At 48.1% G+C, this 18,343-nt stretch overlaps 2 protein-coding genes across 6 annotated transcripts; one reads left to right on the forward strand and one right to left on the reverse strand.

Annotated features, from left to right (window-relative positions):
- Positions 1–365: 365 nt before the first annotated feature.
- On the forward strand, positions 366–10,980 carry LOC120959665 (uncharacterized protein KIAA0513). The gene is made up of 9 exons (XM_040383253.2): positions 366–2,245; positions 7,679–7,799; positions 7,888–7,998; positions 8,060–8,410; positions 8,483–8,736; positions 8,882–9,071; positions 9,135–9,522; positions 9,590–9,684; positions 9,745–10,980. Exons 1-9 carry the CDS (start codon positions 1,901–1,903, stop codon positions 9,813–9,815), a joined length of 1,926 nt encoding a protein of 641 aa, XP_040239187.2. The 5' UTR covers positions 366–1,900; the 3' UTR covers positions 9,816–10,980.
- LOC120959667 (sodium/potassium-transporting ATPase subunit beta-2-like) lies at positions 10,755–18,341 on the reverse strand. Of its 5 annotated transcripts, none has more exons than XM_040383259.2 (6): positions 18,234–18,341; positions 17,433–17,710; positions 12,216–12,473; positions 11,955–12,136; positions 11,623–11,893; positions 10,755–11,521 (listed from the first exon to the last, which is right to left on the reverse strand). In XM_040383259.2, the coding sequence occupies exons 2-6, from the start codon at positions 17,572–17,574 to the stop codon at positions 11,412–11,414; spliced, it is 963 nt and encodes a 320-aa protein (XP_040239193.1). In that variant the 5' UTR covers positions 17,575–17,710; positions 18,234–18,341; the 3' UTR covers positions 10,755–11,411. The 5 variants fall into 5 exon arrangements, with proteins under 5 accessions (XP_040239193.1, XP_040239194.1, XP_049465527.1 ...); XM_040383260.2 differs by having other exon boundaries at positions 17,433–17,707; positions 18,234–18,328; XM_049609570.1 differs by having other exon boundaries at positions 17,433–17,707; positions 18,243–18,263.
- Positions 18,342–18,343: the final 2 nt, after the last annotated feature.

Genomic DNA, 18,343 nt, shown 5'->3' on the forward strand with positions numbered 1-18,343 from the left:
TTTGTCATAGCCAAACGCCAACACGGCGCTGTGTGTTCGCGCCAACGAACGCCGTGGTCGAATATCGAACGGTGAAGCTTTGCTCGGTTTTGTTTTTATGACCTCGTTCTTAGGCTTCAACAGGCGCGCCAGTTTGCACTGTTTGACAGTTGCGCGGGAGCACACGCACACACATACACGCCAGCAGAGTTTGATTGATGGATGAAAACAAACGTGAGCAAACGTGCTCGTGTAAGCCGAGCGAGCTCTTGAAAACATGACTCTTTCCGTAGCCATTTGACAAGTACCGGCATCCGAACGTGGGGTGCCGAGTGTGCGCAAAACCGGGCCACCGTGCGAAACAGCCGGTATCAACAGGGCAATGGTATTGGTAGAAAGCAGGAGCGTGAACGTGTGGCCCAAACCTTTCCTAAACCTTGCATTGCTACAACACCAAATAAACACGCGTGACACGAAGTTTGACAGCGCTCTCACGCGTTGCTCTTGCTCTCACTTGGCCGAGAGAATTTTCCCTTTCGCTCTCTCATTCCACTGCAAATTTCCACGAACACCACGCAGCCACGCAGCAGACGGTTCTGCAGTCAGTCAGTTGTTCCGTAGCTTTTCCGTAGGTTAGATGGAGCGATCGTGCCGGGTCCGTTGTCGGCTGGTTGGCTAGTTTTTTGAAAGAGGGAGGCCCTCATTTTCCACACCGACTCGTTTTTCGCTCCATCGCGCTTTCTCGATCCATTTTTTGCCTTCCCTTCCCCCGTCGTCGCCCGCATCGTACTGTCGCGGCCTAAGCTTATCGTTTAATAGGCTTTCACCTACAGTGCCGGAAAATTAAACCTAAACCCAGTGTCCCAGTGTGTGGCGCAGTGCTGTGTGTGCTGTGTGGTGGCGTTTCGAAATGATTTTTTCCTCTCTTTCACTCGCTCGACGCTCGGTGTGTTCTAATTATTCATCGCAATAGTAATCGAGAACGTTCTGAGTTCTGAAAAAAACAACCAGAAAGAAATGTAGTTTGACGCCATCAGTATGTGTGTGTGTTTGTTTCGTGGAAAAGCTCTACTAGAATCGTGTGTGCCTAATAAACATCACCTGATGAAACTGCTGTGAGGTTGTGAAACTCGTAAAAAGGATATTTGTACAGTCGGCTTCTTGTTTTTTCCCGGCGCTACGGTGATGCATGTAGAGTATGCATGAAGTCCTCGTGTGTGTGTGTGTGTGTGTGTGTGTGTGTGTGTGTGTGTGTGTGTGTATGTGTGTGGCTGTGACATAATGCGGTACCGATCGGTTTCCCAGGGGTTTCACGCATTGGACCTGCTCTCCGGTTTCCTCACGTTCTCTTCATCTTCTTCTACTGGCTGCTGAAGAAGGACGGAAAGAATATCTAAACCCGCTGGGCTGGCCTGGCTTTATCCTTGGGTCATAAATTGGGAGCACAAATCCTGCTGTCCCCCCCGGGTGATATGGAAAAGCGTGCACCAACACAACCATCACACCAACGCTGAAGGGGACGGATGTTGCGGTTGTCCTGTCCTGTGACCATAAGCACCAAATGCACCAACAACCATGAAACAACGGCTCAGCAAATTGTGTTGAACGGAGGAAACGTGCTTTCGTGCGGCAAATCGCTTCTGAGGAATGATTATTTTCCCATACACGTTGTGTGGCTTATGAGGAAATTAGAATTTGAATCGATTGAGGGAACAAAGCAAACAAAATACTAATTCTCGATAGGTTTGTATGAGCTACTACAGCATTTATTCAAACGAGCGTTACCAATAGGCGTGTGGATAAAGCATTTTAATTAAAAACACCCGCCAACGTGCCAGAAGCGGTCGTTCTTTCCGTCGAGCATTAGTACATCAGCTGCCTGGTTGAAAGATTGCTGCACTCTGCTACCTTCTGCCTCGCAATGGACGGATCGGCACTGTCAACGTTTCCGCGAGGAGCTCGCCCAAGTCCCAGCAAGCGGGCGGCTAGTCAACCGATGGCTGCCACAACGACGCTTGCCAACAACACAGTCAGCAGCGAGGCCAGTAACGGTGGCTGCGAACGGAACCGCGAATCGTTGCCCAACGGTACAATGGTGCGGGAGCTGCGCCGTGAGCGAGAAGCAGCGCCGCTGGAGAGTCCGCGCGACTCCCCGGCCACGAACCGGATCCGCACGTTCATGGGCAAAACGCCGAGCGCCATCAAGTCCAAGTTCCTGTCCGTGCTGGGCAACAGTACCGAAATCATTAACGGAATCTCCAACAAGGTAAGCATGGTGGTGCATGGGCGAGGAGGTCACAGGGGGACAGAGGACACTAGTTGGGAAGGTCACAGCTGGATCGATGCGCCTGGCGGGGAATGAATTGCGATGGACAAATCTTTCCCGTCAGGTGTCGTCACTAATTAGCACAAGTGCATAACTGGCGGGCGTTTGGCGTGGATTAGTGCGCAAGCACGTGTCGTAATTATGCCATCCGTGCGTATGTATGTGTGGCAGTGTGCGGGGAACACAGGTGGGAATTATGGATGGTGGATGCTCTAATTAAATCAGCCGATAGACGTTACTCCCTGTAGCAATTGTTGATTGAGCACAATAGTACGACCAACGAGGAACATGTTTGAGATATGAAAGAGAAGAAAATCTCTGCCAACATTTTACATAAAGACATTCAATTAAGGCTCCACGCAAGGTCAAAATCTGAAACTCAAATTAAATTAACAATTCTTATCGTCCTCGCGAAAGAACTTCAAACTCAGCTTTGTACTTGTTGGAGAACAGAGGAAAAAACAACGCTTGATTCCATCAAGCTTACAGCTTACACAGCTACAAGCTGGACAAGCTGTATGCGATAGCGCTGGAGGCAAATTTGTGTATCGGCTTATTTCACGCTCCACCGCCTGTTTCTTTGTGCCGAGTGGAGGGCTGAAAAGGAAAAAAAGGTCACCAAAGCGCCCTATTTCCGCCCACCGAAAAGTCTACGAACGGCGAAAGCACAGGTGCAAACTTGCTGTGTGTGTGACTGTGACTCCCCCTGGGGCGTACGGGCTTGTTGCAGCCAAGACACCGCGTAGCTTATCAAATACACGGTGGTGTACCAATGGGGGGGGGGGGGAGGTGTTTTCCTTTTGTCATCGTTTCACTATTCACCCACACGCCGTTATCGAGAGAGCGCGCGATTCGGTCGAGCAACTTTTCTTGTGCCACTTTTAAAATGCCACCGAGCACCAGTGAAAGTGAAGTTGAAAGTGCGGGGTTTGGAAAGAGAAAGCTTTGCCTGCCTACACTACCTCCACCAGCGCACGGTACCTTTTTTTTCGGGGGAAATGACAAAAGGGTCCACAGTTTCCGTCAACCAAAAGGTACATGCATTATTTATAACATCCGTCAGGTGAGGTGAGTCGCTGGAATGACGTTCTTCCGTCGGCGGCGGCGCTTTATTCCGATCAAGTTCGGGGCAAATGATTGAGGCAGCGGCAAATGGATTATCCGAGCGGCGTGCGGAATCAAACATCCGGACGCGCATTTTACGCCTTCTGGTGTGCTGTGGAAATGATTTGAGCCGCTTTGAACCAGAAAACGGTTGCCAATCAGCGTCTAATCAAATCCGGAGAGGTGAAAATATGGTGGAAAAGCGCTAGCACTATCGATCGATCGGGGGGGTTTTTTTGCGGTCGGTACCAGATGCTCAGGGACATTGAGTGGGAGATGGAACAGAAACAGAACCCCTTTCCCCGTAAGACACAGTAAAAAGCCTGCAGATAAGCAAACGAGCAAACATCCTCGTCAGACGCTGCTTCACACTGACTTGGTTATGAAACGCAGCTTTTATGCGGCTGGGTTTTCCGGGCGTTTCTTTTCACGGTACTTCACTCACGGCTCCAGCGGTTGGAGGTTTAAGCGAGTTTGCTTCCAGGAATCGACCGATCGATCGCTAAGAGGTTTCTTTACATTCCTTTCCGGCCCCGCACGGCCCAAGCTAGGTAGAAGATATATGGAAGGTGATGGGTTATGAAATCGTTTGTCGGGATGTTTAGTGGCACGCCGGTTCAAGATAATTGATGGAGCGGATGTGATGGGAAATGGGTATTGATTGATTTATGGCACGAGAGCGAGAAGGGGAACGGGTTGTTTTGTGAAGTGTGTCAAACGATGCAGTCGGCTAATCTTTCCAGGAAAGTTTATGTGTGTGTGCTATTTTATGATACATTTTCCACCTTCCGACCATCCAAAGGTAACAAGTTTAAAGGAAAGTAGTATCAACAGAACCAGAGAAAGGATAAACCCCTGTTTGCTTGAGGATGGGATATTTAATGTACTCTCAATACGGTCGGTCGTTAAAACGTGGGAGCCATAGGGATGCTCGGCTCAATCCCATTGTTAGCGAAGGGATGAAACGGAAAACGCACCATACGCCCAATCGATGACCCTTTCAAAGCGAAAGCCTCTTGAGGTGCAATCCGAAAAAGGGTATTAACAGTCATCAATCTACACAATCCTGAACCACCCAGAAGAAAAGTCTTAAAAAGGATGTGGGTATGTATGCGTTTTAATGGTTGAAAGATAAACTATGGTTCCAGCTTTGGTGTTTTGATTAAAGCGGATAAATAATTCAGCAATCCATTTATTGGTGAGACTGGGTTAGTGTTGTGCTCGATTGAATTGGATTGGAAAATGCGTGCTAAATAATGGAGGAAAAGGATAGAATTGAATCAATGCAAGAAAATACAAAATCAATCCATTGATGTGGATTACGAGTATTTGAAATTTGTTGTAAAATAAACACTCTTTTATCATCAGCTATTGGGAATGTATATGAAAAGAACAACCTTTTCACTAAACGCTATCGGAAACCACCACACAAGCAAAGTATAAATATTTTTCCTTGAACCGACTACCGATTACACGCATTAACCGATCGCTCGCTTTTGTACCGCAAGTAATGGCTTCACCTCCACACCTCCCCACCATTGTGGCCACCGCTGATCGAAAATTGGAACTGATGCGTAACCCATTATCGCACTAATTAGAAAACAAATTGCTACTAGGCCACGGATTCATCGAATCCCCCGCACACTTTGCCCATTTTCGCGCCCCAACGGAACGTGAGCGTCTCTTCTGTCCTAACGCCGCGTTATCGCGGCTGCATAAAGTGTTGGGCCTGAGTTGGCTGTTTCGCACAGAATGGGTCAATGGCGCTGGCGCTGGTTGCATAAATTATGTATCGCTTTAACGCTCCACCGCGGCCAAAAAAAAAGACACAACACTATCGCATTGCAGCGGGCGCCTCTCTGTGTGAGTGTGTGAAGTGTCAAACGATTCCCCGGTGTGCAGTTGGGCCACTGATTCCTTCACACACCAGAAGTGAGCAATGTCCGTCCACACACACACACACACACACACACACACACACACACACAAAACCATCGAGGATGACACACTCCACTCCATTGTTTGTGACGGCCTTTTTTCGGTGGTTTGAGGTTGCAACAACGATGACTGTGTACCTGTGTGCCTGTGTGTGTGTGTGTTTAGTCATTTGCACTGTTGCTCACTTACTTGCCCCTGGGTCTTGGTCGTTGCGGCAGAATCTCGGAATTTATGGTGCGGAAAAGTCGTGCAAGAATGTGACCGCGTGCCACCGCCGGGCGGGGTTGAGATACGCTTTCCAAGATATTGATCGGTGTTTATGGAACGTGTTGTGCCGTTGTTGGGCCGCGTTTGTGGCAGCCAGAAGCGCAATGATGATACCAAAACCCCCTCCCTCCCCCGTCGCCATACATGTGCAAGATGGGGTAGATAGGACAGGTCAAAGAGGCAGGGACTGCTGGCTGTAAAGAAAACGATAAGTGAAGCCGTCTCACGACCGGCCGGTTCTCGTTCGGTCGCTTCTTGCAAGAGCCAGGTTTTTGCAGCAATTGGCTGTTTAGCAGGGAAGGGAAGGACGAAGGGAGAGAGAGAGCTGGGGGACGAGGGTTTAATGCAGTATGTGAGGATGTGCCCGTGTCCTTGCGGCCTTTTTCTCAAGTGATCGGGCATTGCAGGGCAGGTGTGAAACGGATGGGACGGCCTTGTAGCGATAAGGACGTGAGCAAGTGTTGTTGCCTTAGGTAGAAAAATTATTTACACAGCTATCAAAGTAAGTGTGCATGGAGTGTTGTGCGTAGAAGTGTTTTCCGGGGAAAACGTGTAATCTTGTCATTGCTCGTAGACCAGAAGAAAGGACTCCATGGAGAGTTGCTCGCGTTATTATGTTTCATGCACAATTGCTCTGCAAAGTGGCAATACTAATCAAATATTATGATTAACGGAATTATTTATCACTTACATTCCCACGAGTGGATATTACGAATTCAAAAATAGTCCCTGTAAACATTAGTGTAAACCTCTCGCCCCTCTCCCTGGACAGCGCTTACCGTCAATTAGCTGGCTGAATAATTCATCGGCAGCTAGGCAAAACGGCGGGCCAGATAAACGATGGTCTGCGGCAGGCAAAAGATCACCGAGCAATGTCCCCAGCCGGGACGTATAGAGTATGCAGGCGGACACAACACGAAACGGCACAAATGGAAAAATGGAAAAGTTGACAAAGAGGTACACTCGGTCATCTTGGCTGCGGTGGTGTTCTGCTTTCCATATGCAAAATAGATGCAAACATCGTGTCGTTTGGGCAAATGTTTGACCGGACTGACTGTTTGGGTTGGCTTCGTGTTGCGGCAATTTCAACCAGTGGTTTTTATCACACACACACACACACACACACACACACACACACACACACACACATACGAGGGAGGGGAGGAGACTGTTCACTCCTTTACTGAGTTTTGTGTTTTGGAGCAGGGAAAATAACGGACACGAATAAAAACTGAACATATCAAACAACAGAACAGCCATGCTGAAGCCTTCAGTTTCCTTTTTGTGTAGTCCAAAATTGGGTCACCGTCGCTACAAAATGAGAGGTTACTAGCGCTCTGTGACACAAGCACATTCACCTATACCCGATACTTGAAGCGAAGGCCATCGAAGGGCAATCCAAAGCTACACGCGGCATGTACGTGGCCGGGACACGAAATATCCCATCCGATAGCGCTCGTTCATTCATTTCACTGATTGGTTTTCAATTGAATCGAGCCCCGCTGAAGATGAATGGAGGACCTACTGGGGACCGGTGTTGGGCTTTGGGAGGGGCCACTGGTATCGGTATCCTCGTTTTGCAAAAGGCTCCTTCACCGAGAGCGTCCTTGACCGTTGCTTTCCAAGGGAGGTTTGCGAGGACCGCCGCCGTTTCTCACAACGAAAGGAAGGCATTTGACATTGAAGTGTAAAAGTGCTCACGGGTGATAGTGACTAGTTAGCAGTGGAAGGTCGTTGAAAATTGCTGATCCTTGAGCTTGGATGTCGGTTCGATGCTGTTGGCAAGTTGGCAGGATTGGACGTTAATTTTAAGTAAGTGGTTCGTAAGGGTAATGAGGACTTCAAAGAAAATGTTGTAGAAAGAAATTGTGGTAACTCTTCTAGAAACCATCTTGAGCGGAATTTCTCTCCCAAAAGTTGTTGTAAGAGGTTCTCATTCGCCTAAAAGTGACTGAAATAACTGATATATACGACACCTTTTAAGGCGAAAAGGGGTCTCATCTCGGGCAAAGCATTGAGTTTACTGAATAACAACTATTTGACCTTTTGCCACTCTTTCACCAGATTGATGCCGCCCTCAGTCTCACCTCGTCCTCCGACACCGAAACGACGGCCAACCGCAACCAGATGAAGGTGGACGACATGCTGCGACGAAAGTACGAATCGTCCAACATGAAGCATCCAGGTGAGTGGGGCAAAACGAAAACCTCACAACTTGTCTCCACCTTCAATTAATTTACATAAATGATCGTTTTTTTCACGCATCCTAACAGATGATACCCGCGGCGAGCATCAGATCGACTACGAGCTGCGTCGGGCGAAGGAACGACGGGCGCATGAGGAGGTCCTTTCGGGGCGCTATCGGAATCCAGCCTTCTCACACCGTACGTACACAAACGATGGAAAAAAGGAAGATTGTTCGAAGAAGGTATTTTCTTGTTATAGTTCTACCGCCACCTACTCCTGTTCCAAGCACACCACCACAACCGGTGCCAACAGCGACGAGTACGACCAAACCGATGACGACGACGACGACGACGACGACATCCGCCGGCAAAGAGAGTGAGGAGCGAGTGACGGAACGGGCTCCTTCACACAGTCTCAGCGCTGACTTTAGCCACAGCAACTTCAGCCAGAACTCGTGCTCGCTCGATTCCAAGTCACCGCAACCGTCGGCGGGCGGGCCGGATCTGGGCGAGACTGTAGGCAGGCTGGGTGCGACCAACAACGCCGTTGCAACGCTGGATGGGTTTCCCTGGGGCAGGGACTTTTATCACGGGCGAGAGCCACGGCTAGGTAAGATGAGCGGAGAACCCAGTCAAGCAGGAATGTGCGAACGTTTTTTGACCCTCCCGTGCGTTTGGACAGGTATTCCGAGCAGTGCCTCCACCAGTGACAACGAATCGTGCGCCTTCAGCGGTACGCTCGAGTCGTCCGAGCTGAAGATGTGGATCCGGTCCGAGTCGGAAAACTCCGTCCCGTCCTGGGCGTCCTCCATCAGCCTCGACAGCCAGTCGGAGGAGGCGGTGCTGGACTTTATGAAGCGGTTCGTGCGCATTCTCTTCCACGACAGCTCCAGCATAACGCTGCAGCTCAAGTCGGACTTTGGGCAGTTTGCAAGGGTGAGTTGGAGGGAGAAGAAGGAGAAAAGAATGCATGGGAGCTATTCTGTTCATCGATTAAATGCCTTTGATGGGCCTGAACTGCTTACTAAACAGGTACACTGTAGTAAATTTTCCTCTGAACTCTCTCTCTCTCTCTCCTTAGACGGAAACTGGACGATTGTGGTTTTCCCGTTTGGTTAACGCACAGCGGGCCAAGACGAAGCGGGTGGACGAGTCCACGTTCTACTCACTGATTCAGTATTTCGCGATCGTGCTGTTCGAGTGCGCCGAAAGCGAGGACTACTCTCCGGCCAAAACGCTTATGAACATGTGCTTTACCTTTTACCATGATAGTAAGTAGTCTGTCTGGAGTTTGGACGTTAGTTAGTCCGATGTCTCACTTTCCTGCATTCCAGTTGACGTACCGGGCTGTGATCCGTACCGGGAGTACCTGTACACCTATCTGCGCGATCAACCGATCTGGCAGACGTTGCGCTTCTGGAACGCGGCCTTCTTCGATGCACTTCAGACGGAACGGAAACACCGGCCGGTGCCACCGACCGTCAAGCATTCCCCCAGTGCACCGCCGTCACACACGAAACAGTCGTCCAAAGGCAGTGGAACCGTCCCCAACATAGGAGATCCATTTCTGGGAGGCACGGAGGAAGCTGCGACTAGCGCAGCGACACTCACCGTTCCAGAGCAGGAGCGGTCCTCGTCCACCAGTGCTTGCGACCGGACTGATCCGGCAGAGTTGCAGGAGGACAAGCATTACCATCAAAATCTTAGCTTTGGCCAACTGGGGTATGTGGAAGGTTGTGGGGAAGCATCTTGTTACTCGCTTAATATAATTAATTGTTCCTTTTTGTAGAAGTTTCACGTGTAACATGCACGCATTTGGACTGTCCCGTGAGCTGTGCAATGAGTTCCTGGTGAAGCAGAGTGTCATCGCCAATCTTTCACCTGGTAAGAGAGCAAACACCACGCGAATGTACTGATCCATCAAAATGTCTTTTCTTATTTTAGAGCAACAAAAATTGCTTCAGGAAAACGTAGATCGCATGTACCGCGAGACGGACCCGTGGCGGGAGAACTAGGACACACCAAGCGAATGATAGAGCGCAACGCAACCGACCTGCTACAAAGGGGGTCGAGTCGAAGGGATAGTATTTTGTGATAACTTTTTGTGATGTCCAATAGCCGAGGAGCCCGATAATTGGTCCTGTTTCCTATGAAAGATCGATACGCATCCAAAAGAAGATAGTCTAATCGATCTACAATCAGGCATCTTTGAGCAATAGATTTCCATACCCTGCGCATTTGCCTACTCAAGGTATGGTAGTTCCTTCAGGATTTTTAATACCCCGCATTGCTAGTTGCTGCAGTGTTTTGATTTAACGTTTAATTAATAGTAATTTCGGATGGAATGGACATCTGTTTCTGAAGTGCTGAACAGTATCAGAGTGTCGAAAAAATGGAAATGTATAGATCACGAAAGCAATACAACCAATCCGGCGAGTGATGTGCAAAAGCATTTGACAATAAAGCATACAGACGGGATTAAAGCAAAGAGGATGGAATCAAGCAAAACTGAACAATACGATAACAAGAGGAGCTGCTGCTTAACGTATCGCGCCCGCGTGCGATTGCAGAGGGTATTAAAGTATATCATTCCAATAAGAAATGAACCACAAGAAGTGATCAGAGCAGATCGAAAGATCGTTAAACTATTCGATAATGAGCAATGCTTTAAGTAGGGTTAAAGAAGACACAGACAAACACACGAGGTACTAACGCAGAAGGATACGCCAGCACTACTACACACCCAGTTGTTATGTCGAATAGGCAATAAGGAGCAAAAACACACAACTCTTTGAGCAGCAAGTAAGAAGATAACATAATCGTGATACAAAACGTTAACTAGTTCATAAAATATTTCCAAAAGTATTCCGCGGCGTGCGGCTGGTGATGTTAGGGACAGGAGAAGCTCGAACCGGGACGCCAAGACGCAGACACACGGTGGTACAAGGTGTGGATGGTATTGCAGCCGCATCTATTTCCAAGTACATAGATTTCTCGCCTATCACAAACTAAACCAAACAACAGAATAAACCCTCAAACCAATTCGAATGCAACGGTTACGGCTAAAGTTGACTTGAAAGAAAAATGAAACATTTGTAGATTATAAACCTTCTCGTTTGTCTCTTAAGTACGTTCTATCTTAGTAACTTTGCGTCTTTTAGGTGGTATGCTAACCTTTTTCTACAGCTAACTGCTAAACTAAATTAAACGGCCACTCGAATTCAAAAAAACAGGCGCGCAAGTGTCGCGCACGCGGGTGAAACTTTGCACCGCTTGCATGCGTGAAATATTTCACGTTCAAGCTGCGACGCGCTCGCAACTCAAACCGCCATCGCTGGGACGCGTATAAATTAACCGCAAATCATTTATTTACCATAATTTACTTTTATTTTCTCACTTCACTAAAACGTTTAAGTAAACTCTTCATAGCACACGTGCGTTGTGGAAGGATGATCGGGCGGGCGTCTGGCTGCGATGTAATTTGTTTCTAATGAATTCTCGTCCCCTTGTGTCGCTGCGTTCAGCAAAACGGATCAACGTAACACGTTAAAAAAAAGCAACAACAATTCGACATTGTCACATTGGTCGGTGGGAATCAGCCGCAGCGCTATCTAATCAATACGCAGGAATAGCTGCACCGACCCGGCCCGATCGCGACTACCTCCGCGGTAGATAATGTTTTTCGCCCAGGCACGGCACTCGATGCTGATGGTCGTTTTCGCTGCAATCGGAAAAAAAACAACGGGGAAGGTGTGAGTCGAGATATTGTCATGCGGTGGGATTACGTACTACGTGTAACAAGGAAGGTGGATGACAACTTACGCTTCGGTCGTGCAAGATGTACGGCGACGAGTGGGCTCAGATAGCCGTCGATGTTCATGTATGGGTAGTAGTACGCTGGGAAACCTTGGCTCGGTAAGTATTCGATCGGTCCGAGCTGGTTTTCGTCAGTGGTGGTAAGTTCCTTGCACGTCACCCACACCTGGCGCCGGTCCGGAGCGGGTAGCGATCGAATGTGGGACGCCAGATCGTCGGGCATGTCGGTGGGCAGATCGTCGACGTCTTCGTAGAACTCGGGCTGCCAGCCATAAATCTATGGGAAGGAAATCACCAGGTAATCCAGAAGAACTATGAAACAAACGCTCTGTCCTTACTCTGTTGAGCTTAATGAAAATGCATGGCGCCGATCGGTTGTAGCTGTATCCTGCCGCTGCCGAACATGGACCAAGGTTCTTCACATCGAAGGCACACACGTTGCCGGCCGTTGGTGGAGTGTTGAAGTCACAGATCACCTGGTTCTTGCCACCTCCGGGTAGCAATGTATGATCCGCGTACGCTGTAAATGAGAGATTTACAGTCGTTAGTCACAGGCACCGTCGTCCATTCTTTCTTCCTCTCCGGACTCTCTAACTTACGTGCCAGAAAATCGTTGAGCATGTTGACCCACACCGCAACGTCCGATTTGTTGGCCGCCACATACTGGATGCTATTGATGCCTTCCGCTTCTACCGGTTGGGGGCGATAGCTCACGCCAGGGTTGGTACCGATGCGCGACTCATCCAGCTGCCACTTCGGGTATTGATGGTTCAGCGTGACCAGCAGCCCCTGCATACAGATGGCGAACAGTGCCGCCAGAACGGTGTAGAAGCAGGCATAGAAGAACAGTAGCTGAGCTGCAGAGTGGAGTGAAGGAGTTGTGCAAGAAAAGAAGACGTTAAACGGGAGCTTTACAAGTGGCCGCGGAACGTGAGTCTTGCCGATATCGCGATGATAAGTGGATCATCCGCCAGCGGGACAGTATCTTAATCGGAAAGCACATAGTAACACCGCTCGGACTCGGGCCCAGCCGTGATTGTAGGCACTCTCGCAGACAATTAATGTGATCAACAGTGTCCGCGGAGGCCCCGAGTTGCATGTGTTCCTACCCCCTGAGAGTCGGAATTGCACTCGTTATCGGGTGGCTGTAAATTATATGCATCAACGCACCGTGCTGGGTGGTTCGTTGGTGAACGTCTTTCACATAATGGTGCTTTAATGTCGTTCTAATAGGTGTACATTTGCAAATTCATCAAGAGAGTCAACGGTGGAGTCAACAGTTTGTTATTAGCCACAGACGTAGGTGACAATCTGTTTATCGCGTATCTGCCAACTTATCGTAGGGATTGTTTATCGTTCGTACTACTTCAAACCGGTTTGGCGCTATGGTTGGTGCACTGGCGCAAAGGTGTTTTATATCAAATAGTTTTGAATATCGCAGAGAAGCTTCTTTCCCTAGCGTAATAGCGTAAACAACGGAGTTGGAATTTGCTGACGACCCACCTTAATAGCAAACCCTTTTTTCGGGTTCTGCCCAACAGCCCAATCATTTAGGTAAACAAGTTATCCGAATATCCCCTCAGTCTTCCTCTAAGCGCCCACCTAAAACAACGAAAACAACACACTACAACTACCACGACCCACCACCGTTCGATAGTTGAGTGAGTTAAACGGTTTTCTGTATATTTAGAAACCGAAAACCACCCGTATCCGGTTCAATGCAATCGCAATAAGCCTTCCCACCAACAGGGGATCACCCCCACTTCGCCCCCCATCGAATGCACTTCTTCCGTGGTATTGTGGGTAGTAAGCAATGGGTTAGGGGCGAGGTTACACCGACAAGAAAAAGTATTGTACACTGATACCTGCGACAAGGCAGCTATCACAAGCAACAGACGAACGCCACTAGACGACACCGGTTTGAAATTGGACGATTAAATTTAGCTTTCGTGTGGTTGCATGATTGTGTGCATGTGTGCGTGTATGTGTGTGCTATAGCACCCAAAGAAAAATACTGTGCGAGAGAGAAAGTGTCGTTTTGTTTCTGCAACAGAACGTTGTTTCCGCTGTTTTTACTTGCATTTGAAACCGCCCGTGCCGACCATTTGAATCCACTGTTTGAAAACGGTTAAAGTCGGAGGAAATTTAAGCGGCTCGTTTGCACGTGTGAGTTATTTGCTGATCTGTGTACCCTCCCCTGCGAAACCTTGTGTTTTGATAGCGTTCCGAGAATAGGTGGACCGGAATCTTTGTCACAATTTCCCAACATTTTCATCGCATTTGCTTGGCGCAACGCGAAGCACTTGCACTTGGTTTGTGCATGAAATTCCGCGGCAAGTGTGCGAGAGAGGAACTGCACTTGCACCAGTGGTGGTCACGAGTAACACCCACTCGATCTACACCCATCCATACCAGTTTTGACGTGAACGGATGTAAAAAACGGGCAAAATTGCATTGATTTGTATGCAGATGCGAAGGCGAGCGATCGGGTCGGGTGCTCATGCATTATGATCGACCGGTGGGTGGTTGATTGATTCGAAACTATAAACGCATATTGATCGTAATTATAGCACCCTTGATAGACTTGGTTCAATGAGAAACACGGTTTAAAAGGAAACTGGGTTGTGTTCAAGACAGTCGTTCGATATCAAAGTGTTCAAGCAACACTTTGAGTTCCTTTAATAATAGATGATTAGAGCAATTATTTCAATACACAATATGTGTGTAGACAATATTTTAATGATTTTGTGTTCTATCAAAGGCAATCTTCTACGACTTCTGGAGTGTTCTAGAGAGTAAGTTACTCTCAATTGAATGAAATATTTGGAAATAGATGGATGAGATTATTCAGAAATACTAATTAAATACTAGGTTAAGGTCATTTCAGTCCGCTAGGCTTGACGTTACGATTATGCAGACTGTTGACTAGGCGATAATAAAGACTCCCTAGCGTAAACACACATTAAATCGTTTTTTACACCTCTGCACGATGCTGCCCCACCCCACGCAGCGTCCCTTTGCGATAATCGAGAATACTGCGCACGATGCGAATCTATCATTCGATCACTAATTTGTTCATCATATAGACACGGCTTCAATTTATTTTTCGCTCCAGCCAGCAAATGGATGAGGAGACAGAGGATAGGCAATACCCGTTGAATGCCAAAGTCGTCCCTAAACGCTACGTAAACAATCTGATCTGCAAAATAGAGCCGGACACCTTCCACCAAGACGCCATCATCCAGTCCATCCCTCCTGCCCGAGATCGATCATTCGAGATACGTTGCATTTCCTTCCTATCGCTAATTTAACGGCTGCGAAAGCAACGCAGCACGAAAGTGGATTTTAATCTCGCAGATGCACTTGACATCACTCCGCTGCTACATCGATACTAAGATATCAAGAAAGATAGAGAGCGAGAGAGAGGAAGAGCGATTGGAGACGCCTGAACCGGGGCCGTTCTTCCGTTCTCTGTCGACGGTGGGTGGTGGTGTTTTTCTTTTCTCTCTATTTGGTTCACACTTTTACCACTTCGCAAACAGCAGGCCAGCGCCGAAACTGGCGTATCCGCTAATTAAATGGCAAGCGAGCGGTGAGAGACAAACACACAGGGACCGACCGAATTAAGTGCCATCAAGATAACGCCAGATGCCGCGGTCAAGCAGGGAAGGAAGGGCTTTTTCGTGGCCGGCGGAGGCGACTGGTGGAAGATGTCTTCAATTGTGTGGTTTTGCTTCTTTTTCGCATCCAGACGCTAGGAGAGGTAGTAAAATAAAAGCATAATCATTGTTCGCTTCATACGCGAGTGATTCACCCCGGCACGAAACCATTGCGCTTGATACCGGATTCCAAGAGATGTGACTCTAAATGCGAGTAGCAATGCGGAGGTAGTGCAGGATTGGGGCAAATAGAAAAGTAATTCAACAAAGTTGCTCGAAAAAAGTTTCTCGAAATGAGCACATACCGATCGCGTCGAGGCCCTCTGCCAGGCCCTCTGTTTGTTGGCTAAGTTGGCTCGGTTACAGCACGGTACAACGACCCATTTATACTGTTTATTGACCTTGGTTCTATCGCCACGCCGTGTCAATAGTACAGCTATGCTGCGCACAGTTCGGTGGTGACGCTGGGGCTGAAAATCTTACCCAAACACCCTCGCACACACTGTGCCGCATTATGGAGCCGCCCCGCTATCGAAGACACCTGTTGGGCGTGCTAAATTATAGTTGTGCCTCACCGGTCGACGAAATGGAGCGATAAGTAGCAGCAGCGCAGGGCATGGATTTTGGCGCGCTGATATTTTTAGATCTCCAAAATAAACTAAAGAAGCCAAGCATCAGAAGAGCAAGTATGTCTGCCAGATGGCACGATGGGCGACGCTGCTCGTGATGATCTACTTTGGAAGAATGTCGTGCTGGGACCGGGGAGTGGCGAGGAGAGTGCCAAAACATTCTCAAAAATGTTCCTATTTAAGCGTCCAAATTTACATGCAGCGGTGAGAAATGGCTGGATTTGCTGGAGTAATTGGGATACTCGCTGGAAGTGGACCAGTAAACAGCGTCTGCTTCCACGCGCACAATCATCAGCGGGTGTCCAGCAGCAACGCCAAAGCATGGAAAAAGTTCGTAGTACGATAGAAAAGTCAAGGTTGGAAGAGTAATGGGCAGGTAATGGCAAAAAATGGCAAAAACCCACGCCAATGAATCAGAGACGCTAATTGCTGGCATAATTTTGTAAGCAAAATCTATCACCATCGCAAGACTAGCGTATTAAAAGAGACAGTTTTTGGATTTGGGTGACACATGGTCCTACGGTCCAGTTGAAAGTTATAGGAGGAATGATAATTATTGTGCTTGAGTGGCTTTTCACATTGAACTCCTAACGAAACATTTCATTAACTGAGATGAAATGGCGACATTGCTAACCTCACGCCTTTGAATCTCAAGGTGGGAGGTAGAAACGCTATTGCTGATGTTGGGAAAGTGAGAAAAGATCGGAAATTCTCCTTGTTTTATGTTTAGAAATACAAATCCTTTCGAACAGTGAACAGAATATTCCAGTAATTTGTATTTTAAACATGGAAATTACACACGGGAAACTACAATCTTTGGAGTGCTATGGTGCGTAATGAAGCTTACTCATACACACATAAGAGATGAGTAACATTGCCATTTCAGAAGATCATTTGTCCCAAAAGCATATGTGCTGTTAGGTAACTTTGTTTTCGACACGTGCCTTAAGGGCCTCTCCAAGTACACCCTTCCCCAGAAGCCTATAAAACACTCGAACCGCCAAGATGCAGTGGGACAGACAGTGTCCCATGTGACCCAATATAGCAGTGTTGCAATTTCTAGACCTACTACAAACCCAACACAAATCCCACCACTGCCGTTCGACTCGGTGCCAGTGAATGAGGTGAGCTGGGGCATGATTCTTTCGCTTCCAGCCTGGGGTCTGTTATCACGGAACTATGCCATCGTCAGCGCGCGTGTATGCATCCGCACCCAAGCAAATGGTCCCCAACCCCTCAACTAAACCTCCCGAGCACCACCCTAGTTTCGTTGATAACGTTATCAGCCACGGGACGAGCTAAGCAGGCTCGGGGAAGTGTTTAAACACTTGCAAGGCCTGCTCAAGTGCCCGATTGGTAATGGGTAGCGAAGGCAGACGACGTGAAGGATCATCGCTATCGAAACACTGCAGTAAGACCGGACTCGAACCACTTTCCACTCGGTGCCGATGAAGATGTCCACTGAGCTGAACAGACGATTGTCTTGCAATCTTTCCACTGGTTATCTCTGTCCCTCTATGTTACTCACCCCAGCCTTTGGACGTGCGGCCAAGAATTTTGCCATCCTGCGAGTTGTAGAGATACTGGCCGAGCGTCTGCTTTTCGGGTTTCGTTGGAAACTCGTACGTCCGTACGATCCGCGGTTGACTAGAGCGCTTTTCTGCAGGCATTTTTGAGCCGTAAGTAAGGATCCGAAATTATTTGCTAATGCTACCACTGCGAAAAGAACTGTGCGGCCACTGTGGTTCGTATGCTTCACTATCACGACACGAGGCCTTCTTGGCGTCCGCTCGGTTTCAACTGCTGCTGGGGTTAAAGGCGAATATAAATTAAATAAATACGGGTTGGATTTCCTTTGCTCTGGAGCTTAATTGCACTGCAAATTGAGACGTTCCAGAGGGGTGAAAAGGGTGGTACGATTCTGAATTCTGAAGCTATTTCACAAACATTGCAACAAGACCACAACGATCAGTTAAATAAGAGCTGCTTTAAGAAGTATAAATGAAAGCAATTTTATACTCAAACTACAGCAACTAACTTCCAAAACAACACTACACTGTGCGATCAATATCAACATACAACATGGTGAACGAACTGTCAAGCGATTAGGAACTTGGATATTGAAAGTACACACACCCCGCCAACTGCGATTTGTTCTTTTACTCTGTTTATAACTGGGCACGTTTCCGTGGAAAGTAGATTATAAAAAGTTGAGATTGTGTTGATCCGATGCAAACGCACACACCACTACCACCACCACCAGACACACCGACACACGCGGAATCGAAAAAAGTAGCTGCTCCAGGTCGAGCTGGGCAACCGATCTTACTGCTCCTACTCGTGCTGCTGTTGGTTGCGTCTTTTCAGCCAGACGTGTACGCACGTGTGGACGACCGAGAGACAATTGACAGCTGTTAGATCGCGCCAGTCCTGTTTACG

The sequence above is a fragment of the Anopheles coluzzii genome, chromosome 3 (genome assembly GCF_943734685.1).
Source record: "Anopheles coluzzii chromosome 3, AcolN3, whole genome shotgun sequence".
NCBI classification, from domain to species: Eukaryota; Metazoa; Arthropoda; class Insecta; order Diptera; family Culicidae; genus Anopheles; species Anopheles coluzzii.

Coding starts and splice junctions, on each gene's coding strand:
- LOC120959665 (XM_040383253.2), top strand. CDS start 1,901: ATGGACGGATCGGCACTGTCAACGTTTCCGCGAGGAGCTCGCCCAAGT. Junction 2,246..7,678: donor TTAACGGAATCTCCAACAAG/GTAAGCATGGTG, acceptor CTCTTTCACCAG/ATTGATGCCGCCCTCAGTCT. Junction 7,999..8,059: donor GAATCCAGCCTTCTCACACC/GTACGTACACAA, acceptor TTCTTGTTATAG/TTCTACCGCCACCTACTCCT.
- LOC120959667 (XM_040383259.2), bottom strand. CDS start 17,574: ATGCCTGCAGAAAAGCGCTCTAGTCAACCGCGGATCGTACGGACGTAC. Junction 12,474..17,432: donor CCGCACGTCCAAAGGCTGGG/GTGAGTAACATA, acceptor TCCACTCTGCAG/CTCAGCTACTGTTCTTCTAT. Junction 11,522..11,622: donor ACATCTTGCACGACCGAAGC/GTAAGTTGTCAT, acceptor TTCCGATTGCAG/CGAAAACGACCATCAGCATC.